The following is a 16,902-nucleotide window of genomic DNA, read 5'->3' on the forward strand; positions in this document are numbered from 1 at the left end:
TTTTTTATCATTAGAATGCAATTGATATTGTGAAGCTCCATTGACTACCATTAAAAAGTTTTGAAACTTTAAATTCAAAAATTAAATTTTGTAAAATTATTGTTTGTTTGGATTGGGTGTTGTTGCAAATGATTGGGAATATCCTTTGAAGTTTAGATTCAATTTTGAGAGAATTTGGTGAAGATTCGAGGTGGTTTTGGTTGAAATTTCAAATTGAAATTCGAAGAAGAAGATATAAATAAATTGTATATATTTTGTATGTTGGGTGTAGAAACGACATACATAATATATACAACTAACATAATTGTATATAAATTGTATATGTAAATTTTAATTTTTAACCGAATTCTATGCAAAAAAGATTGTATTTAAGTTGTAGATATATTGTAGATTTGACCGAATTTGTATATATTTTGTAAAAAAATTAGTTACTTTTTATAAATAGGAAAACTTAAATAAACTAGGTAAATAAGTTTAAAAATTTGTATATATACTAAAAAAAAATCTCAAGTTACATGTAGGTTAGCAATTACGGTCCAAGTCCAAGATTTTGCGTTGGCCCGATAAATTTCACAAATTTATCCCTTGGGCTACACCATTCTCGAATTCAATAGCGTATATATCATATGAATCTGTGCTTTGTCTTATATTCAGTGCTTTTATTTTTTGGGATAATACGTAATTATCCCATTGGGATTGAACCACTTTATTAGATGCACCTTTATTTTTGTTTGGTTCTATAACCCTCCTATACATGTTTGAGGTGAAATTATTACCCTCTTTTATGCTTATATGGCACAGAGAATATTCTATACTTCAATGTAGCGCGTGATAGGATAAATTTAAGCGTATTTTTCCTTTTTTAAAATAAAAATATAATTTTTACTTTGTTTTACTTTTTTTTTCCTTTTCTTTTTCTTTTATTTTTTCTCTTCTTCCTTTTACTTCACCCACATACAGCGGACCACCTTCATATCCTCCATAACCACCATCATGTCATTAGTTTTTACATTAATTATCAGTCACTTTCTTTTCTTTTGATAGGCTATATGTATATCCCTGTTATGTTTTGATGATCTAACAAACTTACTGTCAAGAACCAAATAAGGAACCTCTTACACATTCTCAAGATCTTAAAATCAAAAGGTTCTAGCTTGGGATATGGTTCAACTCTTCAGAGTCAAAGGAACAACAAAGGGAACAAATAGCTACCGCTTCCCGAAGAAACTGCACAACTCAACTGCCCCATATGTAAAGTTTCTGCCTGCACACGCTACAATGTAGGAACAGTACAACTCTCAACTTTATGGGGAATATCTTTTACCTACCTTGCTTACATCATCCTAGTGATGTCACAAATGCATTATTAATATCAAGGAAGGTAAACCAAATATTGTGAACACTTAGAGAATTTACTCAAGCACACTCTCTGTGATTGATCATCAAGAGAATGATTCTCAAGTGCATCAAGAACAAATAACAACACTACTACGGGCTAGTTTCCCATATCATGTTATTGTATGTCCTTAGTTGAGTTCTAACTTTGTAATAGTTCTTCAATTGTAATTCCTACTTAGCTTGTTTAGAAGCATTGCGTAGGAAACCCTTTGTAAATCATAAGCCCTTGTGTTTGTGTCTTGGCTAGAGTTAGTCGAGTTGTAAACTCTTTGTAATAGAGTTATTACAAAGTGACTTGTAATAGAGTGTTACAAGTTAGTGAGGGATTAAGAGGTTAATCCCTAGGTTACATAGGTTGTAATCTGAAAGTTTCTCAGTAGTGAAGTTGAAATGCTACAAGGGTAGGTCGTGGTTTTTAATCCCATTGAGTTGAAAATTTTTCACGTAAAATTCCTCCTGTCATTTACTCATTGTAGTGTGCGTGGTTTCTGTGGAAACTTATATCTGTGCGAACTTATAGAGAACCTGGTTCTCTATATAGTTTGGTGGACCCTTAAATTCTATCAATTGGTATCAGAACAGGTTCTTTCTATCAAGCTAACACCTAGAAAAGATCCTCATGACTGCTCCACCAAACTTTGAAGAAGGTTAGTCTATCTACAGGCCACCAAAGTTCAATGGCAAGTATTATGGATGGTGGAAGACAAGGATGCATGAATTTATCATGGCTAACGATTTCGAGCTCTGGGACGTCATCTGTGATGGACCCTTTGTTTCCACAAAAATCAGTGGTGACCCTGCTGTAACTATTCACAAAACAAGAAAAGAATTTAATGATGCCGACAGGAAAGCCATAGAGAAGAATTTTCGTGCAAAGAAAATCCTTGTCTGTAGTATTGGTCCTAATGAATACAATAAGATATCGGCATGTCAGTCAGCCAAGGAAATATGGGAAGCTCTCTAGACAGCTCACGAAGGAACAACATAGGTCAAGCAATCCAAGATCGACATGCTCACAACTGAATACGAACTCTTCAGGATGAAACATGATGAATCCATCCAAGATATGCATATTCGCTTCACCTCTATCATTAATGAACTCCACTCTCTTGGTGAAATTATTCCAAGAAACAAGCTTGTTAGGAAAATCCTTAGCGTGCTGCCCAATTCTTGGGAAAGCAAAGTGAATGCCATTACAGAGGCGAAGGACTTGCAGAAGCTGACAATCGATGAACTCGTTGGCAATTTGAGAACATATGAAATAAAGAAAAAGAAGGACAATGAAAGAAGAGAGCCCAAAAGAGAGAAGAACTTGGCCCTCAAGACGGACAACAATGATTCAAGTGGTAAGGATGGTGATATGGCTTACTTGACAAGAAGATTTCAGAAGATGGTTCGCAGAAATGGAGGCATTCTAAAAAGAGGGAGTTTTAGCAAGCCAAAAAACTATGACCTCTGTCATAAGTGTGGCAAGCCAGGACACTTCATCAAGGACTGTCCCCTCCTAAAGCAGGATCAATTCAAGCACAACACAGACAAAGCAACCAAGAGGAACTCGATTCCTGATAAACGCTTCAAGAGAAAGAATGTCGCTGATAATGTTGTGAAACAAGCTCTTGCTGCATGGGGAGATTCCTCCAGCGAATCTGAAGAAGAAAATGATCATGGTGATAGTTCAAGCAGTAGAAGGTGAAGAAAATGAGTATGACTCAATCTTTGCCTTGATGGATCAGTCTGATGATCATGAAGATGACGACGACGATGAGGAAAATTTTCTAGATGTTCAGAGAAATCTGAAATATTATTCTCCTAAAAAACTCATGTATTTGGCAAATGTGTTAATTGATTCTTATCACAGTCTTATAAATAATAAAGATGCTTTAACTGTGGAATTAGGAGAAGTAGAACAAATCAGAGATGACCTAGTAGTCGTTGTAGTTGATTTAAAGAAAACAATTGAGAACCTAAAGAAAGAAAATGAGGCCTTAGATGAAAAAATTGCAAATATAGAACATGAAAGAGATGATCTAATGGTCGTCGTGGTAGACCTAAAAGAGACCACTGGGTGTGTAATAAAAGAAAAGGAAGTCTTAACTGAGAGGGTTGCTAACACTGAGCATGAAAGAGATGACCTATTAGTGGTGCTAGTGGACTTGAAGGAAACAATTGGGGAACTTAAAATGGAGAGTAGGCTTGAAAAATTCTCAAAAGGGAAAGGAAGTTGCAAGCGAAGCACACATTAAGCTTGAAAGTAAGTTAAATTCAGTGAAGTCCAGTCTGTATGCTGAGCTTGATAAAAACAAACAACTTCATGAAGAACTAGGAAGAGTGGAGAGTGACCTTGAAAATTCACTCAAGTGGACCTCGTCCTCTGATGCTATCACTGCCATGTACACCAATAATAGGGGAAGCAGACAAGGGATTGGGTTCCAAAGGAAAAAGATTCCTTACAATCCTCATAACAAGTACGTTACTGTACCTGATAATTGGCTTTGCACTCACTGTGGCAACACTGGACACTTTAAAGAAAACTACAAGGCCAGATTTCAGTCACAACAGAAAAATAAAGTTTTCGCTAAAAAAGTAACTACTGGTAGAGAACCTGGTCCCTCATATAAAAAACGCATGATGCTTGCTTGGACCAGAAGATCCCTTATTCACCCTTTCCTCATTACAAGGGACCCAAACTCGTTTGGGTTCCTAAGTCTAACTCTTGATTTTCTTGTGCAGGGAACAGTGAAAGAAAACGACCTACAATGGTACATGGATAGCGGTTGCTCAAAGCATATGACTGGATGTACAAATGATTTCCTTTCACTTAAGGCCCTACAAGGAGGTAGTGTATCCTTTGGAAATGGCAAGAAAGGATACATTCTGGGAGTTGGAAGGATTGGGAAGTCACTTTCACACTCAATCGAAAATGTGTACTACGTGAACGGGTTGAAGTACAACTTGCTAAGTGATTCCCAGATCTGTGACAGGGGAAACGAGGTGGATTTTGTGTCAAAAATATGTACAGTCACAAACCTAGTGACTGGTGAGGTGGTGCTTGTAGCTAAAAGATACAAAAATATCTATGTTGCTAATTTTGAGTTTCTGCAGAATGGTGATCTCAGATGTCTAAGTGTTGTTGATGATGATGCTGAATTATGGAATAGGAGGCTGGGTCATGCAAGCTTTACATTGCTGAACAAATTGGTCAGGAAGGACCTGGTTCGTGGTCTGCCCAAGTCAAGTTTCAAGGATCACAAAGTGTGTGATGCATGTGTAACAGGCAAGCAAGTCAGATCCTCATTCAAGTCCAAAAGGGAAGTCAGTACCTCAAGGCCACTTGATCTTCTTCACATGAATTTATGTGGACCCATGAGGGTGGCAAGCAGGGGAGGAAATAAATATATCTTCATTATAGTTGACGATTACTCCAAATTCACCTAGACTATGTTTCTTAGAACCAAGGATGAAACCTTTGAAGTGTTTGTTGCGTTCATCAAAACGATTCAAGTGAAGATGGGTAATAATATAGCTTGCATTAGGTCTGATCATGGGACATAGTTCGACAATGCCAAATTTGATGAGTTCTGTACTGAAAATGATATCACTCATAAATTTTCAGCTCCAAGAACACCTCAACAAAATGATGTTGTGGAGAGGAAGAATAGAACTCTTGAAAACATGGCAAGGACAATGTTAATTGACAGTGGGATTGCAAAGAATTTCTGGGCAGAAGCTGTCAATACTGCTTGCTACTTGGTGAATAGGTGCATGATCAGGTCCCTTCTGAACAAGACTCCATATGAACTGCTGAATGGAAGGAAACCCAAGCTGACACATCTAAGGACTTTTGGGTGTAAATGTTTTGTCCTCAATAATGGAAAGGAAACTCTTGGAAAATTCGATGCCAAAAGTGATGAAGGAATCTTTCTGGGATACTCATCTCAAAGCAAAGCTTACAAAGTATACAACAAAAGGACTCAATGTATTGAAGAGAGTATACATGTGATCTTTGATGAATCTCACCTCTCCTGTGAGAAGGAAAGACATGTTGACCAAGACGGAGAAACTTTATTTATTCTAGGTGAAGTTATTGACATGGCAAATGGAAAGGCAGACATGATGAGTCATGTCAAGGAATCCAGTGAAGATGATGCAAATACATCTCCATCCATTGGAGAGAAACCTAGTCCCACAATCACAACAACTGAAGTTGAAAATAGAGTTATTGATGTAGTCCAAGGTACTCTACTTGCTGAAGTAAGAAGCGGCCAAGAACCTTAGTCAGATATACCTGGCTCCTCTACCAATGAGATTCAAGTACCAAATTGGAAGCACAAAAGCTCACATCCTTTTGACAACATAATCACTCCTCTCGACTCAGGAATTCAGACCAAGTCAAAAGCTAGAAACTCACTTGCCTTCTCAGCCTTTCTTTCTCAAATAAAGCCCAAAAACATCAAAGAAGCTTTGAAAGATGCAGACTGGATCAATGCCATGCAAGAAGAGCTGCATCAATTTGAAAGAAACAAAGTATGGCACCTGGTTCCTCGACCTGCAGATCGAACCGTTATAGGAACCAGGTGGGTATTCAGGAACAAACTTGATGAGTTTGGAAACACAACATAAAATAAGGCAAGGCTTGTAGTTCAAGGCTACAATCAGGAAGAATGGATTGACTATGATGAAACTTTTGCTCCAGTTGCTCGAATGGAAGCCATCAGAATCCTTATAGCCTTTGCATCACATATGGAATTCACACTTTTCCAAATAGATGTCAAAAGTGCATTTCTATATGTCTTCCTAAAAGAAGAAGTTTATGTAAAGTAACCTCCTGGATTTGAGAATCACGAGCATACTGAGCATGTGTTCAAACTGGACAAGGCACTGTATGGGCTAAAGTAGGATACCCGGGCTTGGTATGAAAGGTTGTCAAAATTCCTTCTAGAAAATGGTTTTACAAGAGGGAAAATTGACAACACTCTTTTTCTGAAGAAACGAGGGAGGAAGTTACTCATTGTTCAAATATATGTTGATAATATCATTTTCGGAGCCATAGCTGAATCTCTTTGTGAAGAGTTTACAAAACTCATGGGGAGTGAGTTCGAGATGAGTATGATGGGAGAATTAAATTTTTTCCTGGGACTTCAAGTGAGGCAATCTCAAAAGGGGACATGAATAAGTCAACAGAAGTACATCAAGGAGCAGCCGAAAAGGTTTGAGATGGAAGCATCAAAAGTTATTGACACTCCTATTGCCACAACTACTCGTCTAGACATGGATGAACCTGGTTCCCTTGTAAATCAGGCCATGTATAGAGGGATTATATGGCCACTCTTGTATCTCACTGCAAGCATACTAGACATTGTGTTTGACGTGGGTATCTGTGCAAGATTTCAATCTAATCCAAATGAATCTCATCTGAAGGCTGCCAAGAGAATATTGAGATATCTCAAAGGAACGCATGACCTGGTTCTCTACTATCCCTCAGGTGACAACTTTGATCTTATTGGGTATGCTGACGCTGATTATGCAGGATATCTGGTGGATAGGAAAAGCACGTTTGGAATGGTACATTTCCTGGATTCTTGCCTAATCTTATGGGGTACAAGGAAGCAAAACTCAGTGGCACTCTCAACTGTAGAAGCAGAATATATAGCAACTGCTTCTTGCTGTGCTCAATTGTTGTGGATCAAGCAGCAACTGGAAGACTTTGGAGTGTTCTCAGATTGTGTGCCTCTCCTATGCGACAATACAAGTGCACTCAATATGGCCAAAAATCCAGTCCAACATAAGATAACCAAGCACATTGGTGTGCGTCACCACTTCCTTAGAGACAATGTTGAAAAGGGGCTCATTTTGCATAAAATTATGCAACACAGAAGATCAGATTGCAGACATATTTACCAAGGCCCTTGAGTAGAGAACATTTTGAAAGAAATCGTCTGGCACTGGGTTGATTAAACCCAACTGAGAACCTGGTCCCTCGATGATTGGCTATGAAAGAAATGTTCAAGTAAAATTAGCTAAAAAGTATTTTCTGGCAAAATCTAACTCATCTCTATACCGTTACAGGTATACACACATGATGATTATAGAGCAAATAGGCAGTTGATGCAGTACGTGCTGGTAAAAAGGGCAAAGCTTACAGATGTAAGATTAGTCAGGGAACCTGGTTCTCCTGACACAGGATAGTAATTTCTCTGTTCTCTCTTACACAATTTTGAACGGTTAAAACAAGTGCCACGTCATCAGTGTGTCAGTTTCTTTTCTTTGCGTCTTCTGAACCCAAACGTCTCACCCGTTAGAAATCGACCAGACTACCAAAACTGTCGCCTTTTCCTAATTGGTCCCTCATCAATCTTAAATACATCCATCACTGTCACAACTCCTCACATTAAACGTTAAGATTTTCCTTCTTCTTTATCCTTTTCAAACTACCCATCTCTTCTCCTCAACTCATCACTTCTCTCCATGGTTAAAAATCACGAAACCTCAAGTGTCCCAAGTGACACCCCCATTGAGTCCTCAGCCATTCAAACATCGATATTAGACTCCTCCCTCAACACCACCTCTAGAAAAAACCCTAGGGCAGAGTCACCCCCACACTCCGTCTCCTCTCCTATCCAATCGAGTTCTGGTTATCATAGGAGTCGCAAAATCTCAACTCCTAGAAGATTTGTGGTTACAAGATCTCCTCCTACCTCACCGAAAAAACTGGGTGAAAATGGTCCTATTGATGAAGAAGAGAATCAGGAAATCTCTAGTCTTCCTTTGGATGAAGGCTTAAATGTAGATCCAACTGCTGGTTCTGAGAATGCTTCAGTTCCCAATCTTGAGCCTACAGGTACAACTTCTTCTTCTTCTGCGATTTCAATGGAGTTACAAGAGAAAGAAGTAATAGAGAACATGTTATATATAACTAATGAAGGGGTTGTTATAGAAGGAAGTACAGATGGATATGAGGCTCTAGGGGAAAGTCTAAGGTTGTGGTAGAGGGTAGAGAGCTTGTGCCTGTTGAATAATCGGCACATGACAATACTACTGGGGTCCCAAATAAGGGACCTGATCCCTCCTCAGAGGATCCAACTCAAGGATCCTCTCAAGAGCCCTAGGTCAATATTGATCTTGCTCCCTCCCCTCGTTTCGATGCTGAGCCTTTGTCTGTGGTTATGCTTGAGATGAGATCTGGTTTTGTAGAAGTAATTGGGGACAGTGAAGAGGATTCTGATGATATGCCAATTGCTAGCTTGACTAGGCGTAGACCAATGGTTGCTCAAGAGTGTACTCCTAAGCGAACTACTACAAGGTTGCAAATGAAGTAGGCTCTTGAGTCTGTGCTTAAGAACAACCAAACTAAGTCAAAGAGAATAAAATTAGTGAAAGATGGGAAAGTTGTGAGTGAGAAACCAGTGCCAATTGTGAATGTGGATGATGAAGTAGAAGAGGAACCTGGTTCCTTGACTAGAAAGCGCTCACAAAAGCATGGTCTCCCCAAGCCTAAAAGGGGATCTTCTGTGTCTGCTGAAAGTCTGAACACGTCTGATAATATTGTCGCTAGTTAAAATGTGGTGAAAGAATCTGGTGATAAGTCAGTAGAAGAGTCTGCGGCCTACTGCCAGGGTGATGGAAGAATTGGGTGAAAAGTGTGCGAAGTCTGATGAAAAAGGAAAGAATGTTCGCAAGTCTGCTAAGAGAAAAGCTTCCACTGATGAGGAATCTGATTCATCAAAGAAGGCCACAGTTGGTGATCCAATGAGTGCTGGGAAAAAGAAGTTGATGAATCAAAAGGTGCTATGGGCCCGCACATTTGCCCCTGACATTTTGGAGGAGGCTGGTGTGAGACAACTGGTTGAAATTTGTGAGTTTCAATAGTGGACACATTTGTTCACAAGTGATGCTCCAAAGGTGTATGATGAGGAAGTTCAAAGTTTCTATTCCGACCTCTTTAAAGTTGATGATGATCATATTTGCGTGCTGGTGAATGGAGTTGACATGGTAATGGACTTTGCTTTGTTGGGATCTATTCTGGGTGTGCCTGCTGAAGGGCTGTCTAGTGTTCTAGGATCTTGTTCTCAAAATTTCAAAAATGCCATCTTGAAGGAAACAGGTACAGAAGAAGGCCCTCCTTCCAATGTACGAACTGCTATTTGAGATGGTGAACAAGGTCTTGCTCCCTCATGCTGAGAGAAGATCTATCACTTCTCGTGTAGGCCTATTCTTCATGGAAGCATTGGACAACTTCACTACCATCAACCTGCCTGTGATCATGATAGAGCACATGCAGAAAGTGGTAGATTTTAAAGATGGTAATCATGGGTTGCCTTATGGGCTGCCTTATGGGTTCCTTCTCACCAAGGTCCTTGAGTACTTCAAGGTTCCTCTGGGACAAGCTAAACTGGGCACTAAGAAGCAAACTTTCTCCAATTCCATTCTAGAAGAATGTGAGTGTATTAATAAGGCTGGAGGAGTTGGAAGCACTTCTACCATTTCTCAGTTGATCAACGCTCAGAATAGTGCTACTACTGAGATAAGGCAGTTGAAAGCAAGGAATGCTATTCTTGAGAGTCAGTTGAGTCAGCTTTAGGAGGCACCTGGTTCCAGTATCTTTCAAAGTGAAGAGGTTGCTCGTCTAACCAAGGAGAATGTTGAGCCCAAGAAGCAGGTGGAGGACCTGAAAGAGAAATTTCTCAATGAGCAAATGTCGGTAGATGCTCGAATGGATCTCATCCTCAAAACCCTTGCCTCTGCCTCTAAGATCTCTCCTTCTAGTGCTACCTAAACAATGTCCCCTTAGTGTCAAGTCTTAAGTATTAGTTTCCTATGATTAGTTTTTTTTTTGTTTATGTTTGTGGTATTTGTTATTGTTGTTCTGAATTGTGGATGGTTGTCAGTAATATTGACTCTGCTCCCTGTTTTCAAATCCAAATTGTTTAATGGAAGATTTTCCCTTTTTGCTGTATATGCCTTGTCTTTATGCTCTGTGTTTAGTCATTTTGTGTGCACACAAGTGGCATGAGTTAACATAAGCTAGACTTCTTTTTGCTATAAGCCTGTTACTAATCTTTTTATGATGCCAAAAGGGGGAAAAATAATTCAGGGGAACAGGATGGGAAACAGACTCAGGGAGAATTCAGAAAATACTGGTTCTTAGGGGGAACATGAATTATAAGTTTGTCATCATTAAAAAGGGGAAAATTGATAGGCTATATGTATATCCCTGTTATGCTTTGATGATCTAACAAACTTACTGTCAAGAATCAGATAAGGAACTTGTTACACATCCTCAAGACCTTAAGATCAAAACCTTCCAGCTTGGGATATGGTTTAACTCTTCAGAGTCAAAGGAACAACATAAGGAACATATAGCTACCGCTTCCCGAAGAAACTGCACAACTCAACTGCCCCAGCTGTAAAGTTACTGGCTGCACACGCTACAGTGCAAAAACAGTGCAGCAGTCAACTTTATAGAGAGTGTCTTTTACCTACATTGCTTACATCATCCTAGTGATATCACAAATGCATTATTAACATAAAGGAAGGTAAAACAAATATTGTAAACACTTAGAGAATTTACTCAAGCACACTCTCTGTGATTGATCATCAAGAGAACGATTATCAAGTGCATCAAGAACAAAGAACAACACTACTACGGGCTAGTTCCCCATATCATGTTATTGTATGTCCTTAGTTGAGTTCTAACTTTGTAATAGTTCTTCAATTGTAATTCCTACTTAGCTTGTTTAGAAGCATTGCGTAGGAAACCCTTTGTAAATCATAAACCCTTGTGTTTGTATCTTGGCTAGAGTTAGTCGAATTGTAAAGTCTTTGTAATAGAGTTATTATAAAGTGACTTGTAATAGAGTGTTACAAGTTAGTGAGGGATTAAGAGGTTAATCCCTAGGTTACATAGTTTGTAATCTGAAAGTTTCTCAGTAGTGAAGTTGAAATGCTACAAGGGTAGGTCGTGATTTTTAATCCCGTTGAGCTGAGAATTTTCCACGTAAAATTTCTCCTGTCATTTACTCACTGCAGTGTGCGTGGTTTTAATGGAAACTTATATATGTGAGAACTTATAGAGAACTTGATTCTCTATATAGTTTGGTGGACCCTTAAATTCTATCATCTTTTTTTGTTTTATTTTTGTTTTGGTTAATTAATATTTAACGTATCCCAACCTTTCCTACTTTGATTTCTTAAAGCCCAAGAAGAAACGAAAATTGGGGACTGATTTGAGTATCAAAATCAAAGATTGAGCCTTCGAGTTGGAGCCAAAGATAATGTACTAACACTGACGAATTTGAGGGGGATGGGGTGATTCGATGATGGGTTTAGTTGGAGAAAAAGGAGAAAGGGGTTGGGGGTAGGAGATTGGGGAAGAACAAGAGGTGGTGGCTACGGCAATAATGGTGGTGGTATGGCGAAAAAACCTTGATAGAGGTTATAGGAGAAGAAGAGAAAAAAAATGATAGAAAAAGAGAGAAAAGACATAAAAGGTAAAATGAAAAAATAGTGATTAAAAAGAAAATAAAAACTATATTAAAAAATGACGTAGCATCACCTTGTAGACGCGTATGTTTTATATATTTGTGTGAAACCGATGCTCTTAAAAAAATGGGATAATAATTTCACTTCAAACATGGTATAGAGGGGTCATAAGTCCCTAACAAAGATAAAGGGTACACATGACAAAATGGTTATACCCCACCGGATAATTACGTATTATTCCTTATTTTTTCCTCTTTAATTTCATGACGTAAGATCCGTCTAAGGTCAATCTCATATCCTCCCCCTTTTTACCCCTTTTTTAAAAGCATGACAACCTAGAAGTCCATTAGTCCATTTTTATCTTCCCTCATTAAACCTTTCCGTCTCCGTCTCGGTCGTCACATTAACTATGATTTGCAGCAAGCTGCATAGAAATTACAACAAAGTCACTATCTTAATTTTATGTAGTATAGAATCTGAAGCTACTTGATTAAAATAATCATTGTTATATTTTATTCGAACTCTAATTAACACATCATTTTCAAAAAGGAACAGCCAATTTTAGCACAAATATGGAAAACCAAATTTTAGAGCTTCAGAAGTCCTCAGCTCTCATGAATATAGCGAACTATGCAACGGCTATTATATGAGATGAAAAGACATTTGACCTTGCAGTTATTCACTGGTAGTTCAATGAGAAAGCATTTATTTGGAAACTGAAAGCTTAGTTCGTCAATCTACTAGCTGTTGAACTGCTCAGGGAAAGGGACATGGAAGAAAACACGAGCAGAGGTATGACAACTGAGTTTCCTCAGTTACAAGATTGGTGGTTGAATTCACTACTAGAATTCGTGACCTACAGATCACATTTAAACAATTTTACCTTTGCTCAATTTAAAGGAAAATAAGCATAATTGAACTTTTCTTAAATGAATTTTTTTTGTTGTATTTATTATGACATATATAAATTTGTCCCTTCGAATAACTGAAAAAAGTGGCAGATAATAATTCAATATATGTTTTTGAATGAGAAATCTCTGAGCTTGTATTTCATTATAGATTCGTAATATAATCAGGATGCTAACCAAATTAAAGACGTTCTATATAATGTTGTCAAACATTCCCTTATCTGTCTCCTGCCAATAACCAATCGATCTGATCATCATGGCTAGGACTTATAATGGTGCCCTATTTCTGCCGATTAGAGAGAGGACTATTCAATAATATATATATAATTGAATCTTTGAGAAATGTATATAAGAATGATACACATAATTAAATTAATTAAGTGTGTCATCCACTTGATTTCCAACAATTTACCAGGTCATCGTCTTAAAGAGTCTTCTAAATAATTCACAATAATTGAAACTCTATGAACTTCTCAAAGGCTAAGGTAAATTATCATGATACTAATAGTTTCTGTCTCCATCTCCTTAGCATACCCAAAAATATAATACTTATTAAAGATTACTCAACAGCTTGTTATTAGCAAAAATATCTAACAGTCTGCCATTTGACCTTGGAACTAGTTGTTGTAGATCTCTGCATCTGCATTTAAATAAGGAAATACGTGGGAAAGAAGACTAATTTGTCTAATAATTGCTCTATGAAATTAAGTTTTATATTACTCCATTTGAAAAGTATAAGGAAAGAGTGACCTTTCCTCCCATTATACACATAGCTTATTTGACTGCAATTAACACCAGCCATTATTTTAACAGCTATTAGTGCGTTTTTGACCTCTTTTTCTCTACTACTTACCTTTTGTACGTACTAGTTTAAGTGTGATTAATATGAGCCGTTCTTTTTTGTACTCCCTCTCTTTTCCAACCTTGTTGGAGTCACTTGCCGAGTGGTTGGATGTGCTTTTAAAAAGAAAAGATGAAAAATCCGCATGGGTAAATGAATGGAGACAGAATCTCCCAAATGCAATGTATGAGAGTTAGTGATCTTTCAACCCACAACCAAATATATAATGTTCTTTTAATCACAATATTAGACTCAGTTTGCTCACACTTCAACTATTGTATCGAGTACTTGTAATGACAGAGAATGTAAATTTTATGTTGACAGTGTAGCATATTGTTATTTATAAGGTAATTTTAGATAAATCCCTACAATAAGTGTATTAACAACGATAAAAATGATAATAAACGTTATAATAGGTTAAACTGATCGTGTGTAAAATATCTTAATACCATCGTGTATAACTTAAATTCGTTGTAAAGTTGTCAAGTATGATTGAGTGGCCTAAATAAGAAGTTCTGCTAATTGCGAAAGACTGGTTCCATACTTCAAAGTCAAAACTCAAAAGGGTAACGTAACTTAAGTTTAAATATGGTATAGTAGTACTCCAACTAATTAATGAAGATACCGAGAATGGTCAGTGAACCTTTGGGATATACCATAAGGTCGCCCTATTCATATTCAGATGCGGCGAAATGGATTCCTTAATCAAATATTTAAATCCTCCAAAAACGGAATATAGCCATAGGGAATCCCCAATCACTTGCCTTAATTACACCAATGTCAACTCTTTGATACCTATATAAACACTCCCTCTCTGCACCTTCTTGGAAACAAACACATCAATTTTACTTTTAACATTTCAATCAGTTTTTTTCCATAAGAAAAAAATGGGTGATATTGAGGGAGAACCAGGGAGTTCCATGCATGGAGTCACTGGTAGAGAGCCAGTTCTTGCTTTCTCAGTGGCTTCTCCGATGGTGCCAACTGATACCACTGCAAAATTTTCAGTACCAGTTGATACTGAACACAAAGCCAAGGTTTTTAAGTTCTATTCATTTTCAAAGCCTCATGGTCTTACTTTCCAGCTATCCTGGATTTCTTTCTTCACTTGTTTTGTTTCAACTTTTGCCGCTGCCCCTTTAGTTCCTATCATTAGGGACAACCTTAATTTAACCAAAATGGATGTTGGTAATGCCGGAGTTGCTTCCGTTTCTGGAAGTATTTTATCTAGGCTTGTTATGGGTGCAGTTTGTGATATGTTAGGGCCAAGATATGGCTGTGCATTTCTGATTATGTTGTCAGCCCCAACTGTATTTTGCATGTCATTTGTGTCATCGGCTGGAGGATATGTTGCTGTCCGGTTCATGATCGGATTCTCGCTAGCAACATTTGTGTCGTGCCAATATTGGATGAGTACTATGTTTAATAGTCAGATTATAGGACTTGTCAATGGGACAGCTGCAGGATGGGGAAATATGGGTGGTGGTGCGACTCAACTTATTATGCCAATTCTGTATGATATAATAAGAAGAGCAGGAGCAACTCCATTCACTGCTTGGAGAATTGCATTTTTCATTCCTGGCTGGCTTCATGTTGTGATGGGTATTTTGGTGTTGACTCTTGGCCAAGATTTGCCTGATGGGAACCGTGGTGATTTACAGAAGAAGGGTGGTGTTTCTAAAGATAAATTCTCCAACGTTAGTACTCCGATTACACTAAGACTCTTTCATCTCTTAAAAAAAGAAAATTCTTTTTTTTTTAAGGGAGAAGATTTTAGCTAACATACTTTACGTTTTTGCTATTTCAGATATTGTGGTACGCTGCAACAAACTACAGGACATGGATCTTTGTCCTACTCTACGGATACTCTATGGGAGTTGAACTGTCTACGGACAACGTAATTGCAGAGTACTTCTTCGACAGGTTTTTTTCTTATATGTATTAAACACAATTACAATATAATTGTCCATATGAAGAGGAATTAGAAACATTTTAGTTGGTATATGGTAAAAATGCATTACTAACTAATAGTGTAAAAACGTACAGATTTGATCTAAAGCTTCACACAGCGGGAATTATTGCAGCTACATTTGGTATGGCTAATTTATTAGCTCGTCCATTCGGAGGATTTTCTTCAGATTATGCAGCCAAAAGATTCGGCATGAGAGGCAGACTTTGGGCCCTTTGGATACTACAAACACTGGGAGGAGTATTCTGCGTGCTGTTGGGGCGTTCGAATTCCCTGCCCATAGCCGTCACATTCATGATCCTTTTCTCTATTGGTGCTCAAGCTGCATGTGGTGCAACATTCGGCATTATTCCCTTCATTTCTCGCCGATCATTAGGTATAATCTCGGGTATGACTGGAGCTGGAGGCAATTTCGGTTCTGGATTGACCCAACTGTTGTTCTTCACGAGCTCAAAATACTCGACAGCAACAGGGCTAACTTACATGGGATTAATGATCATAGGGTGCACTCTTCCTGTGACTTTCTGTCATTTCCCACAATGGGGAAGCATGTTTTTTCCACCAACCAAAGACCCAGTTAAGGGAAGTGAGGAACATTATTATGCCGCAGAGTACACCGAAGCTGAGAGGCAGAAAGGTATGCACCAAAACAGCTTGAAGTTCGCCGAGAACTGTCGATCGGAACGTGGCAAGCGCGTGGGATCAGCACCTACTCCTCCAAATTTAACGCCTAATCGTGTCTGACTTTCTCCTATTTTAGTACTTTTCTCTAAGGGGATGGATCATTGTCAATCTCTTATTCCACGAGTCTCAATAAGCAAATATTTTTAATGAATGTATCTTGATTTTTCTTCTTCTTCTTTTTTTTTTTTTTTTTTTTTGGGAATCTACTTAATTATAAGTTGTATGTTGTTTTTGTAATGAAGTATATATATGACGCATTGTGTATGTTTCCTCTTGCTTTTTACATCTGAATATTCTATGAACCAATGGGCTGTTGTAGATTCAAAAGTAATATTAATAAAACTTTTGACTTCTAAGAAGGGCCTTGATCATTTATTCCAGTTGGTTTAATATACAGAAGTTTGTGAATTGTTTTTCCTCTCCTAGTGGCTGATTAAAAATGATACTAATCAATTATAGTTTATAGTTATATTTACCCGAAAAATCGGATAATGTTAAATTTATATATTGTTTTAATAATACGTAATACCTTTTGACATAAAGATAACAACATGAGTATTTTGATTATGAGAATGACAATGATGAACAGTCGACCTTAGCCAGTGTGAGGTCGAGCTTCAAAA

The 16,902-nt window shown here is 37.8% G+C and overlaps 2 protein-coding genes across 2 annotated transcripts; both read left to right on the top strand.

Moving 5' to 3' along the window:
* Positions 1–6,612: 6,612 nt before the first annotated feature.
* LOC138894370 (secreted RxLR effector protein 161-like) lies at positions 6,613–7,584 on the top strand. Its single transcript, XM_070179065.1, has 2 exons — positions 6,613–7,122; positions 7,465–7,584. Exons 1-2 carry the CDS (start codon positions 6,613–6,615, stop codon positions 7,582–7,584), a joined length of 630 nt encoding a protein of 209 aa, XP_070035166.1.
* Positions 7,585–14,402: 6,818 nt separating this feature from the next.
* On the top strand, positions 14,403–16,654 carry LOC104091444 (high affinity nitrate transporter 2.4-like). Its single transcript, XM_009596776.4, has 3 exons — positions 14,403–15,323; positions 15,434–15,549; positions 15,673–16,654. Exons 1-3 carry the CDS (start codon positions 14,514–14,516, stop codon positions 16,337–16,339), a joined length of 1,593 nt encoding a protein of 530 aa, XP_009595071.1. The 5' UTR covers positions 14,403–14,513; the 3' UTR covers positions 16,340–16,654.
* Positions 16,655–16,902: the final 248 nt, after the last annotated feature.

The sequence above is a fragment of the Nicotiana tomentosiformis genome, chromosome 6, assembly GCF_000390325.3.
Source record: "Nicotiana tomentosiformis chromosome 6, ASM39032v3, whole genome shotgun sequence".
Taxonomy (NCBI): Eukaryota; Viridiplantae; Streptophyta; class Magnoliopsida; order Solanales; family Solanaceae; genus Nicotiana; species Nicotiana tomentosiformis.